General features: G+C 39.8%; 1 protein-coding gene across 9 annotated transcripts in view; it reads right to left on the bottom strand.

The window, feature by feature from the left end:
* LOC145440555 (melatonin receptor type 1A-A-like) overlaps nt 1–17,280 on the bottom strand; it is a 34,335-nt gene extending 17,055 nt beyond the window's left edge. For 2 of the 9 annotated variants that reach the window (XR_013915558.1, XM_080318190.1), the window contains exons 1-6: nt 16,509–17,273; nt 10,879–11,022; nt 7,900–8,060; nt 6,835–6,969; nt 6,622–6,750; nt 5,526–5,727 (exon numbers count right to left, since the gene is read on the bottom strand). Coding sequence is in view for 6 of the 9 variants with exons in the window: in XM_080318190.1 (XP_080174316.1) it covers nt 5,526–5,727; nt 6,622–6,750; nt 6,835–6,969; nt 7,900–8,060; nt 10,879–11,022; nt 16,509–16,676 (939 nt within the window). In the remaining 3 variants the exon portion in view is untranslated. Of the gene's footprint in view, nt 1–5,525; nt 5,728–6,621; nt 6,751–6,834; nt 6,970–7,899; nt 8,061–10,878; nt 11,023–16,508 lie in introns of all 9 variants that reach the window. The other 7 variants (XM_080318191.1, XM_080318186.1, XR_013915557.1 and 4 more) reach the window with 6 other exon arrangements.
* Between the last annotated feature and the right edge of the window lie 6,019 nt (nt 17,281–23,299).

Raw genomic sequence — 23,299 nt, forward strand, 5'->3', positions numbered from 1 at the left:
ATTTTCAAGTGTTTACATATGTAAGTTACATGTTAGTGTGTTTTTAACAAGAATAGCTGAATCAATCAATCTATATATTTAAAAGCTCACTGGTAATAATCTGACGAATATTGGTAAATGCTGCTATTCCACATATTTTTAGAATGGGCTCGCGGGCTACTCATCTAGTCCTCGCGGGCTACCTGGTGCCCGCGGGCACCGGGTTGGTGACCCCTGCCCTAGAGGGACAACCCCATTGAACTTGAGATAACGTCGGTTATCATCGATATCGTACATGATTTAAAATCGATTGATGTATTGCAGTAGTGATTGTAGTAAATGTACACAGCGTAATTGCTCAATCTATACCAGTGCTTGCCGAACTGTGGTGCGCAAGAAACTTTATAGCTTTCCCGTCAATCTGTTAATGTATAGTAAATCAAGATATTTTATATGCAAATAATAGTAGGTCGTAAGTAGGTAGCAGTAAGTAGAAAGTCGTAAACCTCAAGCTGAAAAATGCAAACTGTATGCCCCAGTTTATGAACCTATTGCCCTGTTTAATGAAGTATACGTCACTGATGGCAGTGTAGTGCAGGGGCGGGCAACTTCTCCAATCGGCGGGCCGGATTTGGTAAAATGGAGTAGGCCTACTAGGCGGGACGGATTCCTGCATCGATACATTAATCACGGATTTATCCAACTATACAAGAAATCAGCAAATGTATGTAGCTTAGCAGGATTGGGAAGTGTCCGTGGGCCGATTAAAATCCCGTCGCGGGCCTTATGTTGCCCGCCCCTGCTGTAGTGTATACTCAGTTGCTCAATGATAGTATAAGCTACATACAATCACAAGAAACTGCCTTTCTTTATAAAACGACAGTGAAACGATAATTTGAGTGATTTATCAACTGACAACATATTTAATGACTATAATGACAACCGTTACCAAATTGGGAAGTAAGTTATATGCGGGATTAGTAGCAAAAATCACCCTAGTCTATCTATTCCTGCTGATTTCAGGATTTCTATATTCAAAAGACCTGCTTCGATACGAAATGCATGAATCGTATTCTCCGAGATCCATACACCGTGCGTGCCACTGCATTTTGCGCATTTTTGCTGCATTTTTTGATATATATGACGTTGAAAATTTCTACCTCCAGCATATATTGGTGACGCATGACACAGGTTTAATATATGGAATAATTAGCATTGGTAATGAATTATTCATGCTGATGAAATAATTTAGAATGCATAACCTTTCCCGACTTTACAATAAAGGTATTTCTGCGATATTATAGATTTCTGAAATAGATATTTCTTAATGGCATCTCTCAATTGACGTTAAAAGTGGAGATGGAAACGGTGTTCCTGGTGGCATTGAATCGAAATTATCTTAATTGGGCTCCGTATCAATAAATCTATCCGTTATTGCCACCAAATATGCGTTCATCGACTGACTTTCAGAGTTATCAATCATTCATAATATGGACGATTTCGCGAAATGTGTGGTGCCTAGATTTTATCGATTCTGATTGAGATTTGTCAAGGGTAGAGTTTATTTATTAGTCATGAAATTGATGCGTTTATATATGAATATGATGATTTTGAGTGCAATAAAGTATAATACACGGTAGGATTCCTCAGGCAATCGTGAAAACTGAGATTCTGAACGCCTAAAAGATGTGTTACAGTCCAAGGAATGATCCATCCGCTATAGAGCGACTTGGTGGGTGCGCTCCAAGAGCGGCGAAAATAAAGATTTTGAAAGCAAAAGGGAGTTTTCAGAAGCGCAGTGCGTGACGCCGCATGATGATGATTACACAATGCATTGAGATGCAGTCGGAAGCAGACTTGTACAAATTACTGCATTTTCAAAATCCGCAACTAACTAACTGACACACAACTAACCAGATTCTATTCACGATACTGATTCCATTTATCATACAAAATATATCAATTGCTTATTCAATAAACTGCATGGTTTGTAGACATCGCAAATTTATCATATTAATGGAGCCTCGCGCATCATTTGATAGCAATATTTAGCCGAATGCCACTATAACACATTACACGCGCGAAGCGACAATTTTGTAGCATGGCAATGGCATTCGTTTCCGTACATGTAATTTGCTATTCGGATCGCATCATTACCGAAATAGCGTGGGCGGAGAAGTGTTTATTGCTGAATCCTACGCTGATTAACGAGGCTTACATTACTCAAATTTCATTTATCAGTATTGCATTTGCTAAAAACGATGTATCTTGCTTCCCGTGTCGAATACGTGCAGTGTGCACGCTGAATGCAGTGTCGCTGTTTCCTCTCCCACTTCTGGACAGAGGGGGTAACGTATGATAATTATCACATTAATTAATAGCGTAATTATAATCATTATTCATTAGATTTCTGCAAAGTAATTTTATACAACAAAATATTTTCATAGTAGGTATTGATAAAAATTTGATCAACACTTGCTGGTTCCCAAAATATTTTTAGTCACGGACACCTTTCAAACGCCTTGCATTCTGGTAAATCTTTGAGACTTTTCGTAACCAATAATTTTGCTAATCCATAGCAAATAACCAGCAGATTTTAAAAGAAACATTTTGGCCGAATAGTAATAATAATAATAATGAAATGCTATAAATACAATATTACCTCCAAGGACCACACAAAACTTCCAACTGAAACATAGGTGCATGTTAATTAGCAATGATACAGGTTCCGAGCAAATTGAATGGAAACCCCCTTGCTGGTCGCTTTTTATTAAAACAGAAAACTCATCCATCTTTGATAAAGCAATTCGTATCTGCTATTGTACTTTGTGGTAATGAAACCTCGCGGCGGCAGAAGTTCGACCAATTGAAAAGAAAAGTTGAACGAAATATTTACAATGGATTGTCAAATATGGGATAAATTGACCTCACTACATTATTTTCGCATGCTTTCGTGTAGTTGCCTTAGATTCAAATTCATTATTGCTACACCATTCGATCTATTTTTATGTATTCAGGAATCCTCTCCAACCATGACATGGACCACTAGATTACCAAGCTTGCTGTACAAACATTTGCCATTCATGCTTATGAGGGTGAGCTCTGATTAGATAAGATTCTGAACTTGAGTCGATTTTCAAGTTTTCACGAATTAAGTAATTTTAATTATAATCTAATTTTCAAAATAAATCGTGCAGCTATAATTCAAATTCTATGTCCTAATTCTAATCGGAAGAGCTGAAAATTTTATATAGTTGTCCAATGTCCAACTCCGCCACAAAGATATCGTAGACCACGCGGTGGGGTCCGTGGACTTCAACTTGGGACCCACCGCATTTTAATTTCATAATTGACTCATACAACTATACCTTGTAGTAACGCGTTCCGCCTGTGCATGCATCGGAGCACAGGTCATGTATGTCGTAAAAGAGTGGACATAACTTTGTAGCGCAATAATGCACATGCACACTGACAGGGCTCTTACAAATGAAACCAGAGAATTTGAAGCAATGCAATATAGAACCAGGTACATTGCACTCGGTCCGCTCAATATATATACCGTTTCTACAATCACTCACGCACAGATTTGCATTGGACGGTTGGTTGCCTGCTACATCAATTATAACGGGGTCTACACGAGTCAGCGTGAATCCTCGTGCAGTATGCGAACAGTTACAATGTTACACCACATAGGGATGGCGTCCAAAAATTGCGTGATGTAACTTTGCGATTCCGGGATACTCTTACGAAACAGTGCAATGGAAACATCACTCGCATTTTTGCGCATCCGAAAAGAATATTGCCGACATCATTTCAAACGTACACCGGAAATCTTAACTTTTGCCTTCGCTTCCGATGCTTCCGACTTTCACTACGTATAGACAGTTATGAGGCGTATAGTGCGAGTAATGGGCATTCTGAAACTATAAGTGATTTAACCAGTTGGCTATCTCCATACCGAATTACAAGTCCCAACTTAGTGTAGCATGATTGACTTTTATGCTCGGACTTGGACAATTGGAAAACTTTCAGCTTTTCCGAATTAGATTAAAATTAGAATTAAAGCTACACAATTTCTTTTCAAGGTAGATTAGAAAAACTTAGATTAGAATTAGAATTGCAGAATTCGCGAAAACTTCGACACTGAATGAAATTTATTTCGTATTGTTGTTTGTGGTATTCATGGTTTTCGTCGACTACTATGGTGATTTACACCAGGACAATTTTCCTCATTTTCATTTCGACTTGTAGCACGGCTCACTTCTAGGCTTTTATAAGGCACTGCGTACAGCCGAAAATGGATGAGATGGCGAGGAAGAGCCTAGATAAGCATCCAACACTTAGGTTGGTTGGAATTCTGGAGTCGGCCTCGGTCGGACTCGAACCCGGAACCCGTTCGTGGTGCAACTGTGGATTATACCACGCTATTTCGCCACATTCAGTTCATATCAAATCAGACTTATTGCTCCTAAGCATGAGTATAGCAAATGTCTGTACAGCAAGCAGTTTTGTAACATTTTCAGGCAAACGAAGAATTAGTATAGAATTGAAATTGGAGCATAGAAACATATCACAAATTATACTAGAATTAGATTACCGACTTTTCGCTCTAAATAGTATAATTAGTATCATCAGACACCATCATCAAGTATGATTATGCTAAACGCTGCACACCATGATTTTATTTCGTGGCCACCAATGATTAATCCGCAGTCAGGTCGCAATGTCTCGAAGCTTTTGAACCCTCTATGCCTCACGCGGTCACTTTTTATATTTTCATTTCCAACTGTAGCAATTGAAGTAATGTTTTCTATCGAAAGCACTGGTTTTACTTACAATCAGATGGCGGTGACAAGCAATTAGAACTTAACATGTCTGTTTGTCTGTCTGCCACCATAGTTTTAACGCGAACGATATCTGCGTTTCTGCATCTATGAAATTCGTCAGCGACACAGGGGCGATTATAACTGGAAGTCAATAACATGTACATAGAAACGGATACTAAGGTAGTATGGCCGTGATAGGAAACTGTATACTTAAATAGGCCAAATGTTTTATTTAATCACTCGAATGACTATCCACCGGCCTGAAATGGACTGCTGCAACTGACCTTTTTCATGCAACCAGAAATGAAAGCACATAGGTATCCGCAAAGTTTCAGGTAACTATTCCGTATTGTCGTAATAGCTATACACGCAAATATTATACAATGGCAACAACATTACGCTCAAGTCTCAATCTCGAAACGGACGCATATGTTATCAATCCAGACTCGCAAGAGAATATGCGCTTTCGGCTTGAGTGACAAATGAATATGCACGATACCCATATAGATTCCTGACAATCAGGCTTCATGCTTAGCAAGTACAATGGTTTGGTTCGATAAGAACGCTTTAATTTCACAACCGTATGGTAAATGAAGGGTGTCGTGGGGAGAGATAGAGGGACAGATACCACGGTAATGCGGGGTAGACGTGTCGAAGAGATAGCAAAGGTTAAGCGTGGGTCACACGATGACATCATATCCCATTAAGAGAACACACTACCTTCTTCCAATGCGCCGACACGCTGTTCGGGTCTATCAATACGTGCAGTGAGTAGGGTGTCCAACAAACGCAAAACGCGACGACGGTCGCCATTAAAGTGCGCAGAAGCGATCTTTCTCTGTCGGACAATCCCCGTGGCTTGCCTTTCGGGCGGTTTTTAGCGTGCAGACTACGCCGCCATTTGCCAGTAGCTTTAACAGTGCTGTAAAGGGGCTCGGCATTAAAACCATCAACAAGTGTATCCTTATCGTGGTATATATTTTTGACGCACCCGTAGGTCTGTTATTTATGCCTAAAGTTCTACTCATTTCTGTATAGCGATTTCCAAGGCATGTTAAAACTGCTTCAGTGGCTAGTAGAAAATTGAAGGTCTCAAAAGTAATCAAGTAAGTATACAGTCCGAGAATTAGATCTGTTTGGGCTGTGATGTACCTATGGTAGCTAATCGCAAACGACCTTCCCCACTAATACTAAAATGACTATAACACTGCGATCTATGAAAATATTACAGTGAAAGTGAGGTCAACTTATCCCCAAGCCACTTTCTACAAGTAGCTAAAGTATAGCTAAAAGCTATAAAAAAGAAATGAAAATACAAGTAAAACATAGGCCCACATGAGTACAGCGAAAAGGTTGAATCACTATACGGGTCATCGTTGGCAGTAGATAGATTATTACAATCGAATAGCAGACCGATCTAGGGCTTTGGTAGGCCTTGGAGAAAGCCAGTAATATCGAATGTCTCAAGATATGCACATCACTTGACAACCGTTTTGGCAATAACTTGGCCGCTTGATGGTAAGGAGCCTGAAGGCTGCTTGACTGTGCCAATACATCGTATTCATTCAACCAGCAGAGTTCGTACGAGACTTATGAGTAGTTTACTAAATTCTCTTAAGATACAGATTGATACATTCGGAATGTTTACTGAAATTAATTCTCTATACAACAACCGTCTGGACCGTTGTCCAGATACGGAAAAAATGAAATAGATCACCGGTAAATACCGCATATCTCTGTTATGAATCTTTTAGTCACGACAAAGGTTTCGTCACAGATAGATCACAGTTTTACACAATCTTTACAAGTGACTTACCTGAATACTTTGAAATAAGAAAACGCGATGAGAGAAAGAGGAAAAACAACAGCCATCACAATTATAAAAATAGAATACGAAATCGCCGCCGAGTCATCCCACGCACAAACCAGCGCTTTGGCATCGAATCTGTTAAGAAAATCGGTGCTTTGCGTTAGAATCGAACATTTTGGTTACAGTTAAAGCTCACTTAATTCACTGGCATAAACTTACGTGAACGATCCCCATCCTAAAGCGCAAGGGCTGACCAGTAGAAGGGACCAGACCCACGTCAAAACAGCCATTATCAGACCCGCCTTTTTTGAGAACCGCTTTCGATACGAGGCGTAGCGTACCACGGCCCAATATCTGAATGTATTCAACTACAGATTAGTTATATGATCGATGGCTGTTTCCAATGATCACTTTCGTTTTTGTAGTGAAATTATAGGAGGAACAGAAGCTGACAATCATATAACTACGTTGGAAATTTGACAGGTGTTTAGGCAACGCATGGTGTATGTATGCCCGACGATTTACACTACACAGTGACGTTACGCGGCATGAAGCTATTCCATGTAGTCAACCATGGATTGTGTCTTGGCATCACTGCCGTTTGTTACATATCACACAAGAAAGGTCGACTTCTCCACGCTGTAAGCATATATATGCACAATTGTACACCAACCCAACAAATTTTCGAGTCGGAAATTATGAAGTGAATGTGTTTGTGTGATCACGGTAGAGGCATTATACCCATTTCCTCGCAGATTATATCATTGCCTTGCGCAAATATTTATGATGCCATATAGCTCAACACGACTAGGTTCAATATAGTTGATATCTTGAGCTGCGGCAAATAACACTAAGCTAAATAATCAGAGTAAGACAACTTAGAACATTTCACCTTTTTCCAGATTAGAATTACAATTATAGCTATATACAGTGTTTTTTTTCCATCAAAGTAGACTAGAATTAGAATTATAGGTATAGCTACATATTTTTTTCCCAGATTATTTTAGAATTAGAATCACTGAATTATAACCACACAGATTTTCCCAAATTAGATAATAATTATAGCTACAGTATTTCTGACTAATTTGACTATAATTAAAATTAGATAAGGTTGGAATTTGAACAAATAAACATTTCACAAATTAGGTAAGAATTCGAATACAGGCGTTCCGCTTTAATTAGTTTAAAAAGACAATCGGAGCTATACATATATCGTGTCGTCCTACTTCCACCGATATAATGGTATATTAGCATAATAACCGGAAGACTGCTTCGGTAGCGTACCTGTTAAACGCAATAAGTGATAGATTTGCGAGGGAGCACGCGCAGGTAGCGGTGACCACGTATCCGACAACATCGCACATCACCTTCGGGAGTACGTTACGGGTAGCGATAATATTCGCGGCAACGGAGGGCAAAGTAATGATGCAAATCTGAATACATGACTATTAGAGCTGGTGCATACTTTAGAAACTTGGAGTTTCCGGTACTGCCGGATTCAGAGATTCCAGAGCGATAAGAAATACATTTGAACTCTCATAAACATGAATAAAATCTTGTCCTACATTTTGAATGTATTACCAAGTGATATCTGTATAGCTGTCGAACATGGGATGGAAAAACCGCTAAACACATTCATGCAGTGTAAACAATAAATGCGAATGCTATATCGGTACAAAGTTTCAAGCCCAAAGTTCTTATGAAGACGTAGTTTTCATATAGACAACGTTATGATTCATATCTATACCATATGTCGCGATAATTGCCGTGGCAGCGGAAATTCAGTCAAAATCGACATGTTTTACTACAATGAACTTTAGACGTACGGCCACAAAAAAGTCCACTCGGACATCCGAATGAGAATTAGACACAGCGAGGGTTGCATTTAAAACAAACGTGGTCCGTGGCGTCACGAGTCTTCAATTGTGACGTCAAGGTTGATTGACACTGTTATATGGCTCCTTGGTGATTACAATTCAACATGTAGGGCCAATATGGGTCCTTTGACAAAAATGGTTTCCGACTCCCTATAATGAACGGGCCAAAACATATCAGCACATCCATTCTGTTCCCGTGGTACATAACTACTTGCTATAGCCGTTGAACCGACGACGATGTCGAAGGTTCCAACCGTTGCATAAGTGCTTTAAAACAGCTCTTGTTTTAAACGCAACCCTATAGACATCGGACTGGTCAGAATCGCTACAGTATGATAAATCAGTGTTTCTCAACCTGTGGGTCGCGAAACTATTGCAGGTTGGTGGCGAAGACGTTTTAAATGTTACACTTTCGTATTACAATTAATATTCTCAAGACTAGAAGAGTAAATGCCCATTCTCCTCCATATTAAATTGTTTGGCGCCTGTAAGCGCCACAAGCCACGTTGCCGTCCTCACAATAATCCACGAGCCAGATTTTCTTCACGGTCATATTGATTGGAGAGACAGTGCGTTATGATGCTTTTGCGGTACATACACCGACTCATGATATACAATACGTGCACATAATCTGTACATATGCCTCTGGACGAGGAAAGTGCAGATATAACCTTGCCTTGCACCACCCCTCCATGCTATCGCAGTAATGCATGAGCGCCAGGCGGGGAAGTCACGGATACCAGTGTTACTAATCTGACCCGGTCAGCGATCGAACCCACGACTAACAGATCAAGAAGCCGGAAGCTTCACCATTGCGCTATCTTAAAATTTCACTCTTAATGGCATGGAGCGTATAAGTTTACTACTCGAAAAACTGATCTCTCCCTTTATTCAACTCCAATCATTGGAATTATTAGTCGATTCAGATTCGACATTCGAGTACTCGAATCATTTTGTCCAACCCGAATTATGGGTATAGCGAGCAGTTCGAGCGCCCCGAAAATATAATATAGTTACAGCAGTGTGTTTATGTCTGTGATTTACAAGTCCATTGCCATGTACAATTCATATTGTTATGAATATTATTGGAAGGTGGGTGGGCGAACGTCAGTAAAACGTAACACAAATGCAATCCATGCAACGTTCATCATTGTCGACTTAACATCAGGTCTAGTTAAACGCAACAAATTCATAATAACGCATTGGCTCATCATCTCAGAACAGGGGAAGTCATCACGGCGTCTTTTACGACGCCGCTGGGTGTACTAATGAAGTAGGAAAACGTGAGATAGACAGAACAATCATACAAGCAATAACTAGGACATTATTACCTGAAATAAAGTCATAAAAAATAAATTTTACAGTTGAAGAGTCGACTTAGTCACAAATTGGCCAAAAGTCAAGTCTGTCGCCACTATTCAGCCCTTGAAGCATCGCATTACTGTTTAATTAATTCAATAATTGAAGAGTCGGCTTCATCACAACAACTGATTTGCAGTGCCCACGCAGTCACGCCGCACCGTAATAGCATTTGCATCGGGAATGACACATTTGCGCCACTATAATTATGAAATCACTCTCTCATTTAATATAAACTATGTGTATGTGATTGGCCGACTCAAATTGATTGGCTTATATGTAGCTGAGGTGGAGATCTAATAATAGCCCCATAATTTTGAATTATGCTATTGCCTGTCAATATCGTCCCGGTTAGCAAATAACACCCATACCAGCATAAAATTAATTGTCAATGTACTTGGTTAACAAGAATAGCACATCAGGAGAACCTCGATGTATCAAAGGCATGCTGCTGAATCTATGGGCTGGGCAGGAACGGCAAAGGCGGGAAAAGTGGTCACCGAACAATCCAAAACACAGCAATGCATGCCAACATTAATGGGGCGCTTTTCGGAGTTACGGGAATACAGGGAATGTTGGTGGCTGGGTGATGGAATTAGTGAGTTTCTAACCCGCCAAGGTCAATAAGTGATTCATACGATAATAAGTAGACTTCACTTCCATCAATATCTGTATGAGTTTATTACTAATTTCATCATTTTAAATTTTGAAATTCTAAACGCTACGAGACTGCGATACAATGATCAGACAGGAAGGTGTCGAAACGACATGGAGTAGTCCTTGAAACCAGACACTCATCCGGGCCTAGGCGATGTAAATATAAATAAGAAGTATGCACACTGAATGGAAAGAAATAAGGGATAAAATAAACGACTAGTGAATGAAAATGTATGACGCATGTGCCGATATGTAGGTTGATATGTAGATCGAGGTCCGGTAATATTGATGGCTGACTAGAATCCATAAAAGGGCTATGTTCGACAGCTGGGGGCAGACACCACTCATAGACATCCAAGAATATACTCACGGACAAATCAGCAAGAGCGAGATTTATTATAAATATATTTCCGTTGGAATGAACTTTCTTTGAGAGTATAATTGAAAAAATGACGACAGTATTTCCAAATGTCCCGAACGCGATTAGGAGTATGATGTAACTCAATTCGAAGTACTGCAAAAGAAAAAATAGAGTCAATCAGATTTGATGTCATTAAAATAAAATTTCCAATCTTGTGAGTTCATCGGTTGCGGAGTTTTAACTATATATGATGATTTGATGGATTACTCCCGTTCAATTATAGACACTAAGTCGCATTTCGTAAAAATTAATCCCCATTAGTATCCGTGGTTTTGTATTAGTCGAGGGAGAATGTGGTGATTGCAAATTGGAGTCTTACGTGAGCTCATGTGGTTGTTTGTGGTATTCATTGTGTGTTTCGACTAATATGGTCATTGGTCATTTGCACCAGACCAATTGTCTTCATTTTTGTTCCTTAGCTGCCGACTTGTAGCACGGCCCACTCCTAGGCTTCTATATGACACCGCTTGCACGGATGAGATGACGAGGGGGCCTATAGCAGAGATGAGCATGGATTAGGATTAGGTTTTGAAAAAACAGGATTTGTGAAATTTTGTCGGATTTGGATTGGATTTGGATTAGACATTTTTTTCAGAACGGATTAGGATTTGGATTGGATTTACCTATTTTCTGGGAGATTGAAATGTCGTGTGGCGAATGGCGACAAACTTTATTCAGATCAGCTATCAATGTACTTGTGGTTACTAAGTTATCTTGAATCAAGTGAATCGTTGGTTGTGAAAGAAAATTTTCGAATCCCTCCATTGCATAAATTGGTATTTTTTCTGAATTTCCAGTTGGAATCAGATTAGGATTGGACATGGACTTGAATATGAAAAAGTTATGGATTAGGATTTGGATTTGGATTAGAAGGTTCGGATTTGGATTGGATTAGGACATAGAAATTTCAAATCCGCTCATCTCTGGCCTATAGATAAACCTCCAACACTTAGGTAGGAATTCTGGAGTCGACATCGGTCGGACTAGAACCCCCAATCTATTGGTGTTGTAGCTGTGGATCGTAGCACTATATACGCTATCTCACCACACGTTACGGAAATGTGCACCGTGACACCGTTTATTTCTCGAGTATTTTGTCAACAATATATAATACTTGCTCTTGAGTGAGCCTCGCTCTTTTATCACGACAGTAAGTTCAAATATTGACATGAAGTTCTGGAGCACCTCCACGGAAGTCACAAATAATCCTTGGTGTTACACTCAAATAACTTGGAATTCATCATACGATGAGACATAACACTAAAAGTGCAGAATGTTGATCAATGAACGGAATACAATGACGGATTGCGGTTCCGGTGACACAATGAGACGGAAAAACTTGGATAATTGAAAAGCTCCTTGTAGGCACAGAACTTCGATATACAATTGAATAGTACCGTAAATTCAATAATTCATATTAAAATAAGGCCACTATTTTCGGCTGACACTCGTAAGGATTAATCGTCAGCAACTAGCAAAGAATCGGAGAGAATATTATATATCAACAATCGTATCACCAGATATGACGTCACACATCGAATAAATTCTCCCGGCTTCTTTTAATTGCACGCTGATAGAAGCTTCCCACACGCAATTATCTACGACTTGCGCGAGTCACGGGGTCTGTGACGGTGACATCGCTTATCCGTTTTGGGGGATGCAAAGTAAATTTGGGTCGTCGTAAATACTATTCGTCTGTAACTATCAACCGGAAGAATCTGACGATCATTTCTGATGCGAAGTGTTGTTTCATTTCATGTAGTAGTATACGATTTTATTTATATATATTACCATCCGAAGCTACACTTTTTTTTTACTTCCAGTTTTAATTTTCATGGAGTTCGTGCTGATGCCACTCCATTAGACAAATCAAGGACGGAATTCGAACCAGCTAATTTTGCCCGGATTGTAACCAAGAAACGAGGTTAAAAGTTACGACTCATTCTCCGACTTTATTCTTAGACTCGAGTCGTTTTCTTTCTGTAATCGAGAGATAGATATCTGTTTATCCCACACTAGGTGATGGAAGAAAGCGCAATAAATAAAATACACACATCGTTTTGATGCCGACATTTAGGTGCATCGGCGTCAGCTACTACACAGCAGTTTATTGCATAAATAGACTTATTCGCGGTTCATTGTGCACTGGAACAGAAATATGGACTGACGTGTTTAATTTTCAAATGCTTGTACAGTCAAACTTATGCTTCGATATCTTTCAAATTCATGACGGGATATTTGAATATGCATTGCATTCAGAATGGATCACCAATGAAGTGATATATTTCTAAAAAATTTGATGGATAACCAAACTAAAGACAACCGCATGTAAATTATCTGAAGTTAGGGGTTGCGCTCCATGTTAAATGGGAGGGGGCAAAGTGTCTGCTCATGCAAGAAACCGTGTAGCTGATGTTGCATATGACGAAAGGAAGTACGCAGTACGTTTATGCACACCGTGTGAGCGAATGGAAGTATACATTGCATGTGAATAGCACGAATGACTAATCAAAGGTTTCTATTCAGTATTTCAGAAGATATAACATGGTGTATCCATTTGTACGAAATTAAGCCTATTACATGCCCACAATGCTATAGTACAGACCTGGGCAAAGTGCGGCCCGCGAAAGGTTGCTTGGAATTCAAAACATAAAACTTGCTTTTTGAATGACAAAAACTATAGTCTGTATCAAATGAACGGGAAATTCGTTTAATTTGAAGCCTGTTCATTGATATGCCACGATTAAGCTGTCTATACTTACCTCGCATGCATAATCCAGATTCAAAATAAAAGCAATGTGGCAAAGTATGAGTAGGAATTGAAGTCGCAAGAAATCACTCTTCCAAATAGTTTAGTTCAAACCTTCGTTGCCATTGTCACTGTGACAATGTCACATTGCGAATTATACGGCATGTGTTTCAAATTGTTACGTGATACGTTTCCAAATCTTTGATTCGTAAAACAAGTCAATCATTGCTCGCAATTACTGTACGACTCATGATATCTATCACCCATAAAGGATTAACGGGCATGCCAAAAAATGAAAGCCGAAAACTGAAATTCAAAGAAGCTTTGGGTTTAGACTTGAGCACTAAATATTTGTATACTGGAGTCAGGGGTAAACCCGTCCTTTTAGTTTTTGCCGAGCATGTCGCCGAGATTTAGGATATTAATTAAAGTTGGGCTGCTTAAACTGCACACTGCTCGAAAGGTAGCGACCAACAAAACAAGATTTGTACTATTGCATATACATTTCAGTGCAGTGGTTCTCGAACTGGGGGGCGTTAAAGCATCAGAAGGCTGGCGTGAAGCCGGAGTTTATTAATAAAAATTTTCGCGCTCGACACGATTTACCCCCAGCATATCGTTTTAGCTCTGTGTACTCTCCGACTTTGATATTTCAGAATTCTCTCATAAACAGCCAAAACCTTCCATGCCATCAAACTATCCATTGGGATTGCTAGCATTCTGGTTACACTTTTAAATACTATGATCAGGCGGGCGCGAAATTTTTCACTATCATAAAGGAAGGCGTGCCTAAAAATTCTTAAGAACCACTGTTTTAGAGTCCTAATACAAAAACGTGGATAGGGGTCTGAAGAGAGTTAAAATGTATCATGTTTAACATTGTTTACATATTCACTGAGCAGAATTTACTAACAATATAGTTTACAAATAAAATTAAAATGCGCTGGATAATATAAAAATACTCGGCCCGCCAACGTCTTTTTTACTTCTCATTTGGCCCGCGGAGGAAAATAATTGCCCACCCCTGCTATAGTATCATCGCGCCACGCTTACTGTGAATGTTAACAAACGCCGAAATATTGATTGTTACCGGCAATCAACTGTCACATGTACGTAATAATAAACAAAGTATCAATCCATTCAAGAAGTACAAATAAACTTTTCTGCTATTAATTTTAAAATTGCCTTATGGTATCCGGGTTACGCTGTTACGTAATTCACGAATTGAACTTGCCAAGATGAATGTCTTTTGGGAAAGGATATAAGCTTATAAACGTATTCGAAAAAGCTGATGGTTGCATATGTCTGATACGTATCGATGTTTTATTTTGATATTTTGTTAGATGCTATAGTTATATATATTAATGCTTATGCTATATTATCGATTAAGAAGCCATGAGAGCTATAGGTGATCATCGGAAACAATTGGCACCTTGTTTATATGCCTTTGGTCGTATGGAGGGGAAAACAAGGGTTTCAAGATATGCTAAGGGTGAACGAAGTAAAAAAGACTGCGAACCCCTGTGCTGTCAATGTGCACAGTGCAGTTTAGAGCCGCAAATTCTGGTGATTGTTACTAGAAATAAGGTCGTCACTTTCAACCAAGGCACTCACGACGCCATTACCAGTAATGACCTTCGTTTAGTCACCAGCTTCCCAGTTGCCACTCAGAATTTGGATCTCGACGGGAACCCCATTTCCTACTCCTCTAAGCTTTAGAGGGGGTACCGCGATTGAAAACCCCTGGTCTAAACATAGGCGCAGGGATTGCAACCTTTTGAGGCTCATGTCTCATTAAATTATGAAAAATTGGCGCTGCCCAGTAATGATCGCTGTAACAACAAACACCAAATTGATCAATATTCCAAAAATAACATATTCCAGGCTAGTAGATATGATAATTATGACCAGTTATTCGTGCGTATAATTCACAGGTTACCCATAAAAATCGGGTATTGTTATACGAGTATCAACGCAAAGTAGCAATCACCATAAACAGTTAAGTAGCCTACTGTGTAAAGGCCCGGTGTTTGGAGAGGGAATGCTGTATTATGGAGCTTCGCACGCAAACTGCAATAGATGAATACCGCAACATATAACCACCTCACATAACCGGACGACACGACGTCCATACCAGTAAGAGTCACTCTCATGGTTACTAGGTAACTAACAACGTGCGTGAGTTCATGACCACAGAGGTCACGAAAGACAAGGTATACAGCAGATTCGGGACTGCAAGGGAAATGATGTCATTAATGTTTTTCAATTAAATTCAATTTATTGCCAACAATTTCATAATTTCAATACACCAAAAGACTGCGATACAATGAAAGATAAGAAGGTGTCGAAACAACTTGGAGTAGTCATCGAAATCAGACACCCACCTGGCCTAGGTGATGTAAAAAGGAGGCATGCACACTGAATAAAAAGTAAAAGAAGATTATATAAAAGGACATGCGACAAAAAGAGGTGGCAGGTGTGGGAAGGCGAGATCGATATGTCAGGTCGCGGTCCGGTAAACTTGAGGACTGACTAATATTGATTAGGTCGAACTCTTATGCGTTCACATTAACATAATTTTTACTATAATAGCACACTGCTCAAGTGCTCATTGACCGCGACACACGGGTTGAAAATCCTTGCATTCGTTCATACATGAATTTACACTTTAACTCGTCATCAAAATGTCAATAAATATGCAATGCATGGACTGATGGACAGTGGAGAAAATCTTATGATACGAACTGAGTAGAAATGATAGATCAGAATTATCTATAATAACTAAGACGAACATGAAAATCTCGAACTATCCCATTCTGCAAACGCTTACCTGAAGTTTTCCAAATTCTGGCCAGTAATTTACTGTGGTAGTCTCCGTGTGACTAAAATTAGTTAATCCGTCCATGTGGTGGGTGCCATTTATTGTATACCAACCCGTCGTGGTGACTGGGATGAGCGTATGGGTAACGAAGCCCGGCGCCGTCGTCGGTGTCGCCATTGCAACGGATGGGATGCAGTCAAACACTATATAACCCGTCCATTAATGCAGGCCAAGTCCGGTTTCTCGAAGTGCATCCGCGATATATGCTTTAACTCTGAAGTGAGAATGCGAACTGTATTCTCCGTAATTGCCAAGGATTAACGCAATCCTTGAATGTTATGACCACATTTAGTGTCTTTTACACATCAAGTTGTTTGAAACACAGATTGCTAAGAATGTCTTTTCTGTCTGCTGCAGTAAAATATTACCCTGTCACAGCGCAATAGCTTCGCTGTACCGTCGCTTATGCAGGCTGTCATGGTTATCGTTAAAGACACAAGGCACTATACTCCGACTCAATCATGTCGTAGCAGCGGCTGTATAAGCACCTCGCTGCGGCCGAAATCTCTCGAATAGTCGATGTAAGGCGAATATTGATTGCTCTCGATCACATTGCATATACGACGAGGATGCCGTTGCAGTGTGACATGACCGTGTGTACGGAACGCAAGAGATCTTTTTTCGAATTGTTCCACGGGTCTGAGAGTGTCATGTCGTCTTTTTTCGCAAAATTTGGGTTGGACATTATTAAAATCGCCCAGCATCTATTGGAAAGAACAAAAACCAATTGGACCCGTTACCATTATGCATGCAGTCTTCACTAATTAGTGGTACAGATTTAAGTCATAAATATTACCTCGGATGAGTTGAATATTATTCACCTATGTCAATCTAAAAATAGCTGAATGACTTATCAAACACCAATATTCAATTCAAGACCAGCACAACGTCCCAGAGTATACCATAGTATACAACTATACATAGACTCGTGTAACAACATCGAATTAATTACATTTGGCACATTGGCCGTGGAATCATGGTCCATGAAGGATGTCTAATTACGGGCTCGGGGCTCGGGGCTCTCCACTTATGATTTCCGATAGCGCACCAAGACCATGGTGCCATCCACAGCCGACTGCCTCTCTTCTTGTCAGATGTTATATAAACTGAAACTCGTCTCGTTACTAGAGTAAATTACTATATTCTGTCGCAGAATATGGGATATCGACATACCAATGAGGTCGTATCATCGAAGGACCAAATTAAATTCATGGAGCCACACTCTACCCATGGTAAATAAATTGACTAATTGCCAAGCGATATTAATTGCACGTAGTTACTATTTGTACGAATTCAAACAAACTGTGTTACAGACCGGACCATATTAATATATATATACTAACGATTGACGGCGTGCTAATGCCTACAAATATCTCCGGAACTGCATTGTATAGCGTAGCATGACTTGACCATGACCAATGACCATCATCTTCCTGTCTGCCACTAGGCCTTTCCCGTGTAGGAATTGCTACAACGGAGCAGCGATCCCATAATAGTTTAGCTGAAGTTTTACAACGGATGCCCTTCCTGTCTCTATACCCTGACCGGCATTTGCTGGGCTTGGAGATGCTACTGGGATCGACCTTGCTCGCCATAGTGGCTGGATGTCAGTGTGACTGATGGCAAATTGCGACTCCAGTGCTCTAACCACTGAGTGAGCTACGACGACCATCTCACGCGCGGTATTGATAACGTGACAATACTACAAGACATCGCTTGAATTGACAGTCAACTTGGAAAACTAGAAAATTCTAGTGGTAGAATTAGTCTAATTAGGGCGAAATGCCAGGAATATAATTCTAGTCGAATTTATGAAATGCTTTAATTTCAATTTCAATTTAATTTTTGCTTTTCCTGAAATTCCTACTTGAGAACTGTAGTAGGGTTGTTCAAAATAATCTTTTTTTCCAATAATCACTTGCTTAGTGATAAAGTTGTCAGGCTGGCTAAAAACACTGCACACCAAATTTGGGTCGATTCCGACCAGTAAAAGCTGTGCAATCTTAAATTGAAATTTCGACCATGTTTTGAAATAATAGTATTTGCGGTGGCAAATTTCGACACTTCGTTATGACCAATGATCGTGTTCCAGGCATGTCTGAAGAGAATGCTTATTTCACGGGTATACCATCTATACATATTATGATAAAGGCCTGTAATAGAGTTTAGATAATGAGATTGCTAATTATTGAAAAATTTATATGGCACTGATTTGTCGGAAACTACATTGAAATAGCCAGAAAACGAGGCAAGCTTGCTGCACAGACATTTGCCATTCTCGTGTTTATGAACTGAACTTGACAACTGTATTTCTTTTGCGACTTATATAATTCTAATTCTAATCTAATTTAGGAAACGAAACTGTATAGTTATAATTATAATTATAATCTAACCTATCTGGGCATAATTTTTATTCTAGTCAAATTTGAGTAAACTGAAAATTTTCTAGTCGCTTAACTCTGCGTGACAGCCCGAGTTCCACGTCCAGCTGTACGATAAAACGTATAAGCATCTTGCACTAGCTGCTGTACGTGTCTGGTAGCGAAAGCTGATTTGAGATGCACGAACATAGAATGAGCTTAAGTCGTGTATCGATCAATATCCGCCACGGTCAAGGACATATATAGTTTGTAGGCAAAGTAGCCCTCTATTTCCCAAAGAGCTTTGACGAAATGTATCGCTGAGCAGTCTTGTATTGGCAACTGGACTTCATAATAAAAGGCCGTATCGTTACGCCGCATTTGCTAACTCAAAAGACATGGTATAGTTTCCATCAAGTATAGCGCCTAGCTATATTTCATCTGTATGCTGTCAAAGTCAAACTCACATTATATCTACCTATCGACAGTTACGTTTGTTCATGAGAACGGTGACCAAGTAATCTCACTTTCAATACGAATGCACGATATCATGTGCTAATCTCTTCGAGTAGTCCGAAGTGGAAGAAAGTAGGATAGTTTAGGAACGAATACTCATTAAAATATGCGCCGGAGGAGATAGCGTAGTGGTAACGATAAGCAGCCACCAATCTGACGGATCCGGTTCGATTCCCGTCGGCGGTTTATCTGGGCTTCTATTCCCCCAACAAAAAAGCCCAGAAAAAGACCCGGGGAAAGAAAGCACTCACAAGGAATGGAAAGAACTGGCAGAAATGGGTGCGGCTTCAAAAAGATCAACATCGAAACGAACTGTGACATCGGGTACCCTAGGCACTCTGTTCGTGACATCGCATTGTGTCTTATCGCATTGTACGTACATTGTGTGTGACTGTTCAGATGAAAAATATAACCCAACGATATTATTATATTACTCCAGGAAAGTTTTCCCGCGTGTCAACATCCGGTGAGAGACGCATAAGTGCTTCGCCTGATCATATTCATAGTCCGGATTCGATTGTTGTCATTAATATAATTATCGTCTTCCCTTTCATTTCTCCAGAACTGTATGCAATTCATGCGCCCCAGAGGCTCGCGCTGAGTAACTTCCGGTTTTGAGAGTTGAGCGACACATTGACCTGACTGAGCAGACATGATCACTCTATTATAGTCTGCACTATATATATATCTCATTCGTCAGAACACAAAGAGGAAAAATGCCAGCCGAGTCGAGATTTGCTACACTCCAAATCAGTGTAGAAACTGATGATCTGTCAAGGAAGAGTCCCCCTTTTTTCTTCGAATACATTAGTTAGCAATTTTACCTCTCCTGCAAATCTTTTCTGTGTCAGTCTGTACTACAAGACGCAATTGCATCCAATTAAATGAAGACATGCAGCTCGCGCGGCATTGTATGCGTTCGTTGTCGATTGTTAGTGCATGGGTCGTCCTTGATTCGCTATGATCACAATATAGTACTGTTTATTGGGCCACAAACCAACGAATGGAATCGTGAGCATGTCAGTGTTGGGATGACTCGAGTCATGACTTGACTCGAGTCAGGCTCGAGTCACCTTTTTCGAATGACTTGACTTGACTCGAGTCACTTTGCTAAAATGACTTGACTTCACTTGACTCGGCGTATCAGAAGTAGGGATTGACTCGTGACTCGGAGCAAAATTCACGAGTCAATTTCACGTCATCAAGTAATCGGTGTCGATAAAAATCACTGAGTCTTGCATATGTTCGGATTGTTCGCGAAACGCTGGTGTAACCGTGAGAGCAACCAATCATTTAATGATCGTGCGTTTTACTGAGCCTCCATTGTTCCCTCACAAATAAATTGACCGCAAACGAAGTGATCGAAGCTTACAGCTTACGTTGTCGTAAACTAGTATAGTAAAGTAATTAATCTCTGTTTTTACCTTAACCAAATCTCTTGTTTTATTGAAATTTAATTCGAATTTAGTTTTTATAGTCCTCAGCCATTGGTGCAGGCTCGAATTGCATCATATCGATTTGTAAATGAGTAATGTATTGCATCCTATCAATTCGTATCTATTCTCTAGTTTGGCTGGTAACTATAAACTGTGGTTTAGTAGTTCTACGTATATGTGGGCGATACAGCGCCTTCTTGCGTGTATATTTAACTCTATATTCGTTCATCGGTTCAAAATCAATGACCATTCAGTCTGTATTTCAGACAGCTAGCAAAATGCAATGACGTCATCATGCCCCATACTTCGAAAAAGCAACTGGACTTGAATTGTGACTTGACTCGTGACTTGACTTGACTCGACTTGACTCGAGTCACCTCCAAAAATCGAGTGACTTGACTTGACTCAAGGCACTTTTGAAAATCGATTGACTTGACTTGACTCGAGTCCAAATGGGCAATGACTCGAAATGATTCGTGACTCGAAGGTAGTGACTTGATCCCAACACTGGAGCATGTGACCGAATTAAGAGGATAATTGTTCGCATTAGCAGAAGTTTTAAACGTGCAATTTTACTTTTGTCCCGTTCTTGAGCATTTTGGCAGAAATATGGCGCTTGTCCGGGTTATCCGCTGCCAAATTATGCGGATTAGACAATATCTGATAGCAAAGAGTTTTATCATATTCCCCAGGTTCTGCTCAAGGAAACCTTGTATTTCACTTGTCCACGATCACGGTCGCTTTATTATAGTAAATATACCTAATAGGCTAACTCCTCATCCGTTATCATCTTTCGATTCTCGCTTTACGAGGCATATGCTTCCGCCATTACAGTGCTGTCAATACGAGCAGTTCGCTGTAATAGTGGAATGAAAGTATGCGACAGAATGTAACCTAGTTATAAACTTATTGAATACGAAATTCTGTCGCATAATGTTTATTAGGTGGCAGAGAATGCGAAAACTGTGTTTTGCAGAGTCTCCACGCTATCTTGTGGTTGTTTACTTGCGCCATCGGGCGACAATAATCATCATGGATCTGGATCGGCGGTTTGCCAGATACGATTAAAATGGATAACTATTCGCGACTTTTCCTGCGTCAGTGTATGTATTGGAATTTTGTCCATGATTTCCATTTCTTATTATAATTAGCCTCGTTTTTCATCAGTTTGACCAAATACAGTACCTTTTCTCTAAAAAATAGAATTATCACGAAACTGTGGTCTGTTCTACAACCTTAGGGACTACATGTCAGTCTGGGTCCTTCTGATGCTCTTTAAATCATTCCAGACATGGGGTAATCGCGATTACTAATCGTAATCGATTACGACGATTACAGCATTTTCAAGTAATCGTAAACGCAATCGATTACTTTCGAAAAAATTCCAAAGTAATCGTAATCGTAATCGACTACTTCCCATTTCTAATCGATTTCTTTGAGGAAGAACGATTACTTTTTATTTGTACAAGGACTGTGACATAAACTGAACATTCGTGAACAAAGAAGAGGTATTATACCAGTTTAGTGATAGCACAAACGTCTGATTTTCAAACGCCACTGCTCATTATTACGTCAGAAGTATTAGCCCTGATCGTCATTGCGTAAGAAGTATCCACCCACATGTAGTAAACAGATATTGGATGTAGAATTGTAGCTCAATCGTAAGAACATCCGCCATGCTGTATATCAGGTTGCATCAATGCACTCCAGACGCCACTACCTCGCAGCAGGAAAATAATCACCACTCTTCCTAGTTTCAAATAATAACCTATGTGTAGATGTTAGGTTATGCTTAATTAAGCTATAGAGTGCTAGCCTATGCGGTTACCGTAGGTTAGTAATCTATAGTTAAACGCATTTTGGCCGTTGCCGCTTGGCGAGCAGTAGTGTAGGCCTATGTAGGTACGTAAGAACACCCGACAAAAATTTGAACTTTTTTACTCGTCAAATGAAACATTACGATTTCCATAGCGAAGCATCAAAACAACAGCTGCTGATATATATCTTAACCGAGCTGTTTCTCGTAACAGCAGCTTGTATAGTATTTGTATCAAGTGAAAGGCATAATTTTATATGTTCACATTATCTTAATCTCAAATGACTGTATTTGAAACGGGGGCCAATCGTTACTTCGCAATTCTTTACTCAGCATTTGAACGTACTGCGATAGCCATTCGCTTATACACCATGTTAAAACGTGGGTTGTAGTGAGAATCAGGACCCCCGCTCTAAACGTTGGTCTTGGGCCCCCATAGGGTGGTCCTGGTCAATTCTCAAGTTAATGACTGAATTTTGTGAGTAATATTGGTACCTGCATTATATTACTACTCTCACAGCCCCCAATGGTCAGATAAACCGGTTGAGCTAGGGGCATGTGCTTCATAATAATACAATCTGGTAGGTTGGTATAATTATTTAATTGTACGTT

Source organism: Botryllus schlosseri, chromosome 6 (assembly GCF_051294905.1).
Source record: "Botryllus schlosseri isolate E-star chromosome 6, Bs_hap1, whole genome shotgun sequence".
Lineage (NCBI taxonomy): Eukaryota > Metazoa > Chordata > Ascidiacea > Stolidobranchia > Styelidae > Botryllus > Botryllus schlosseri.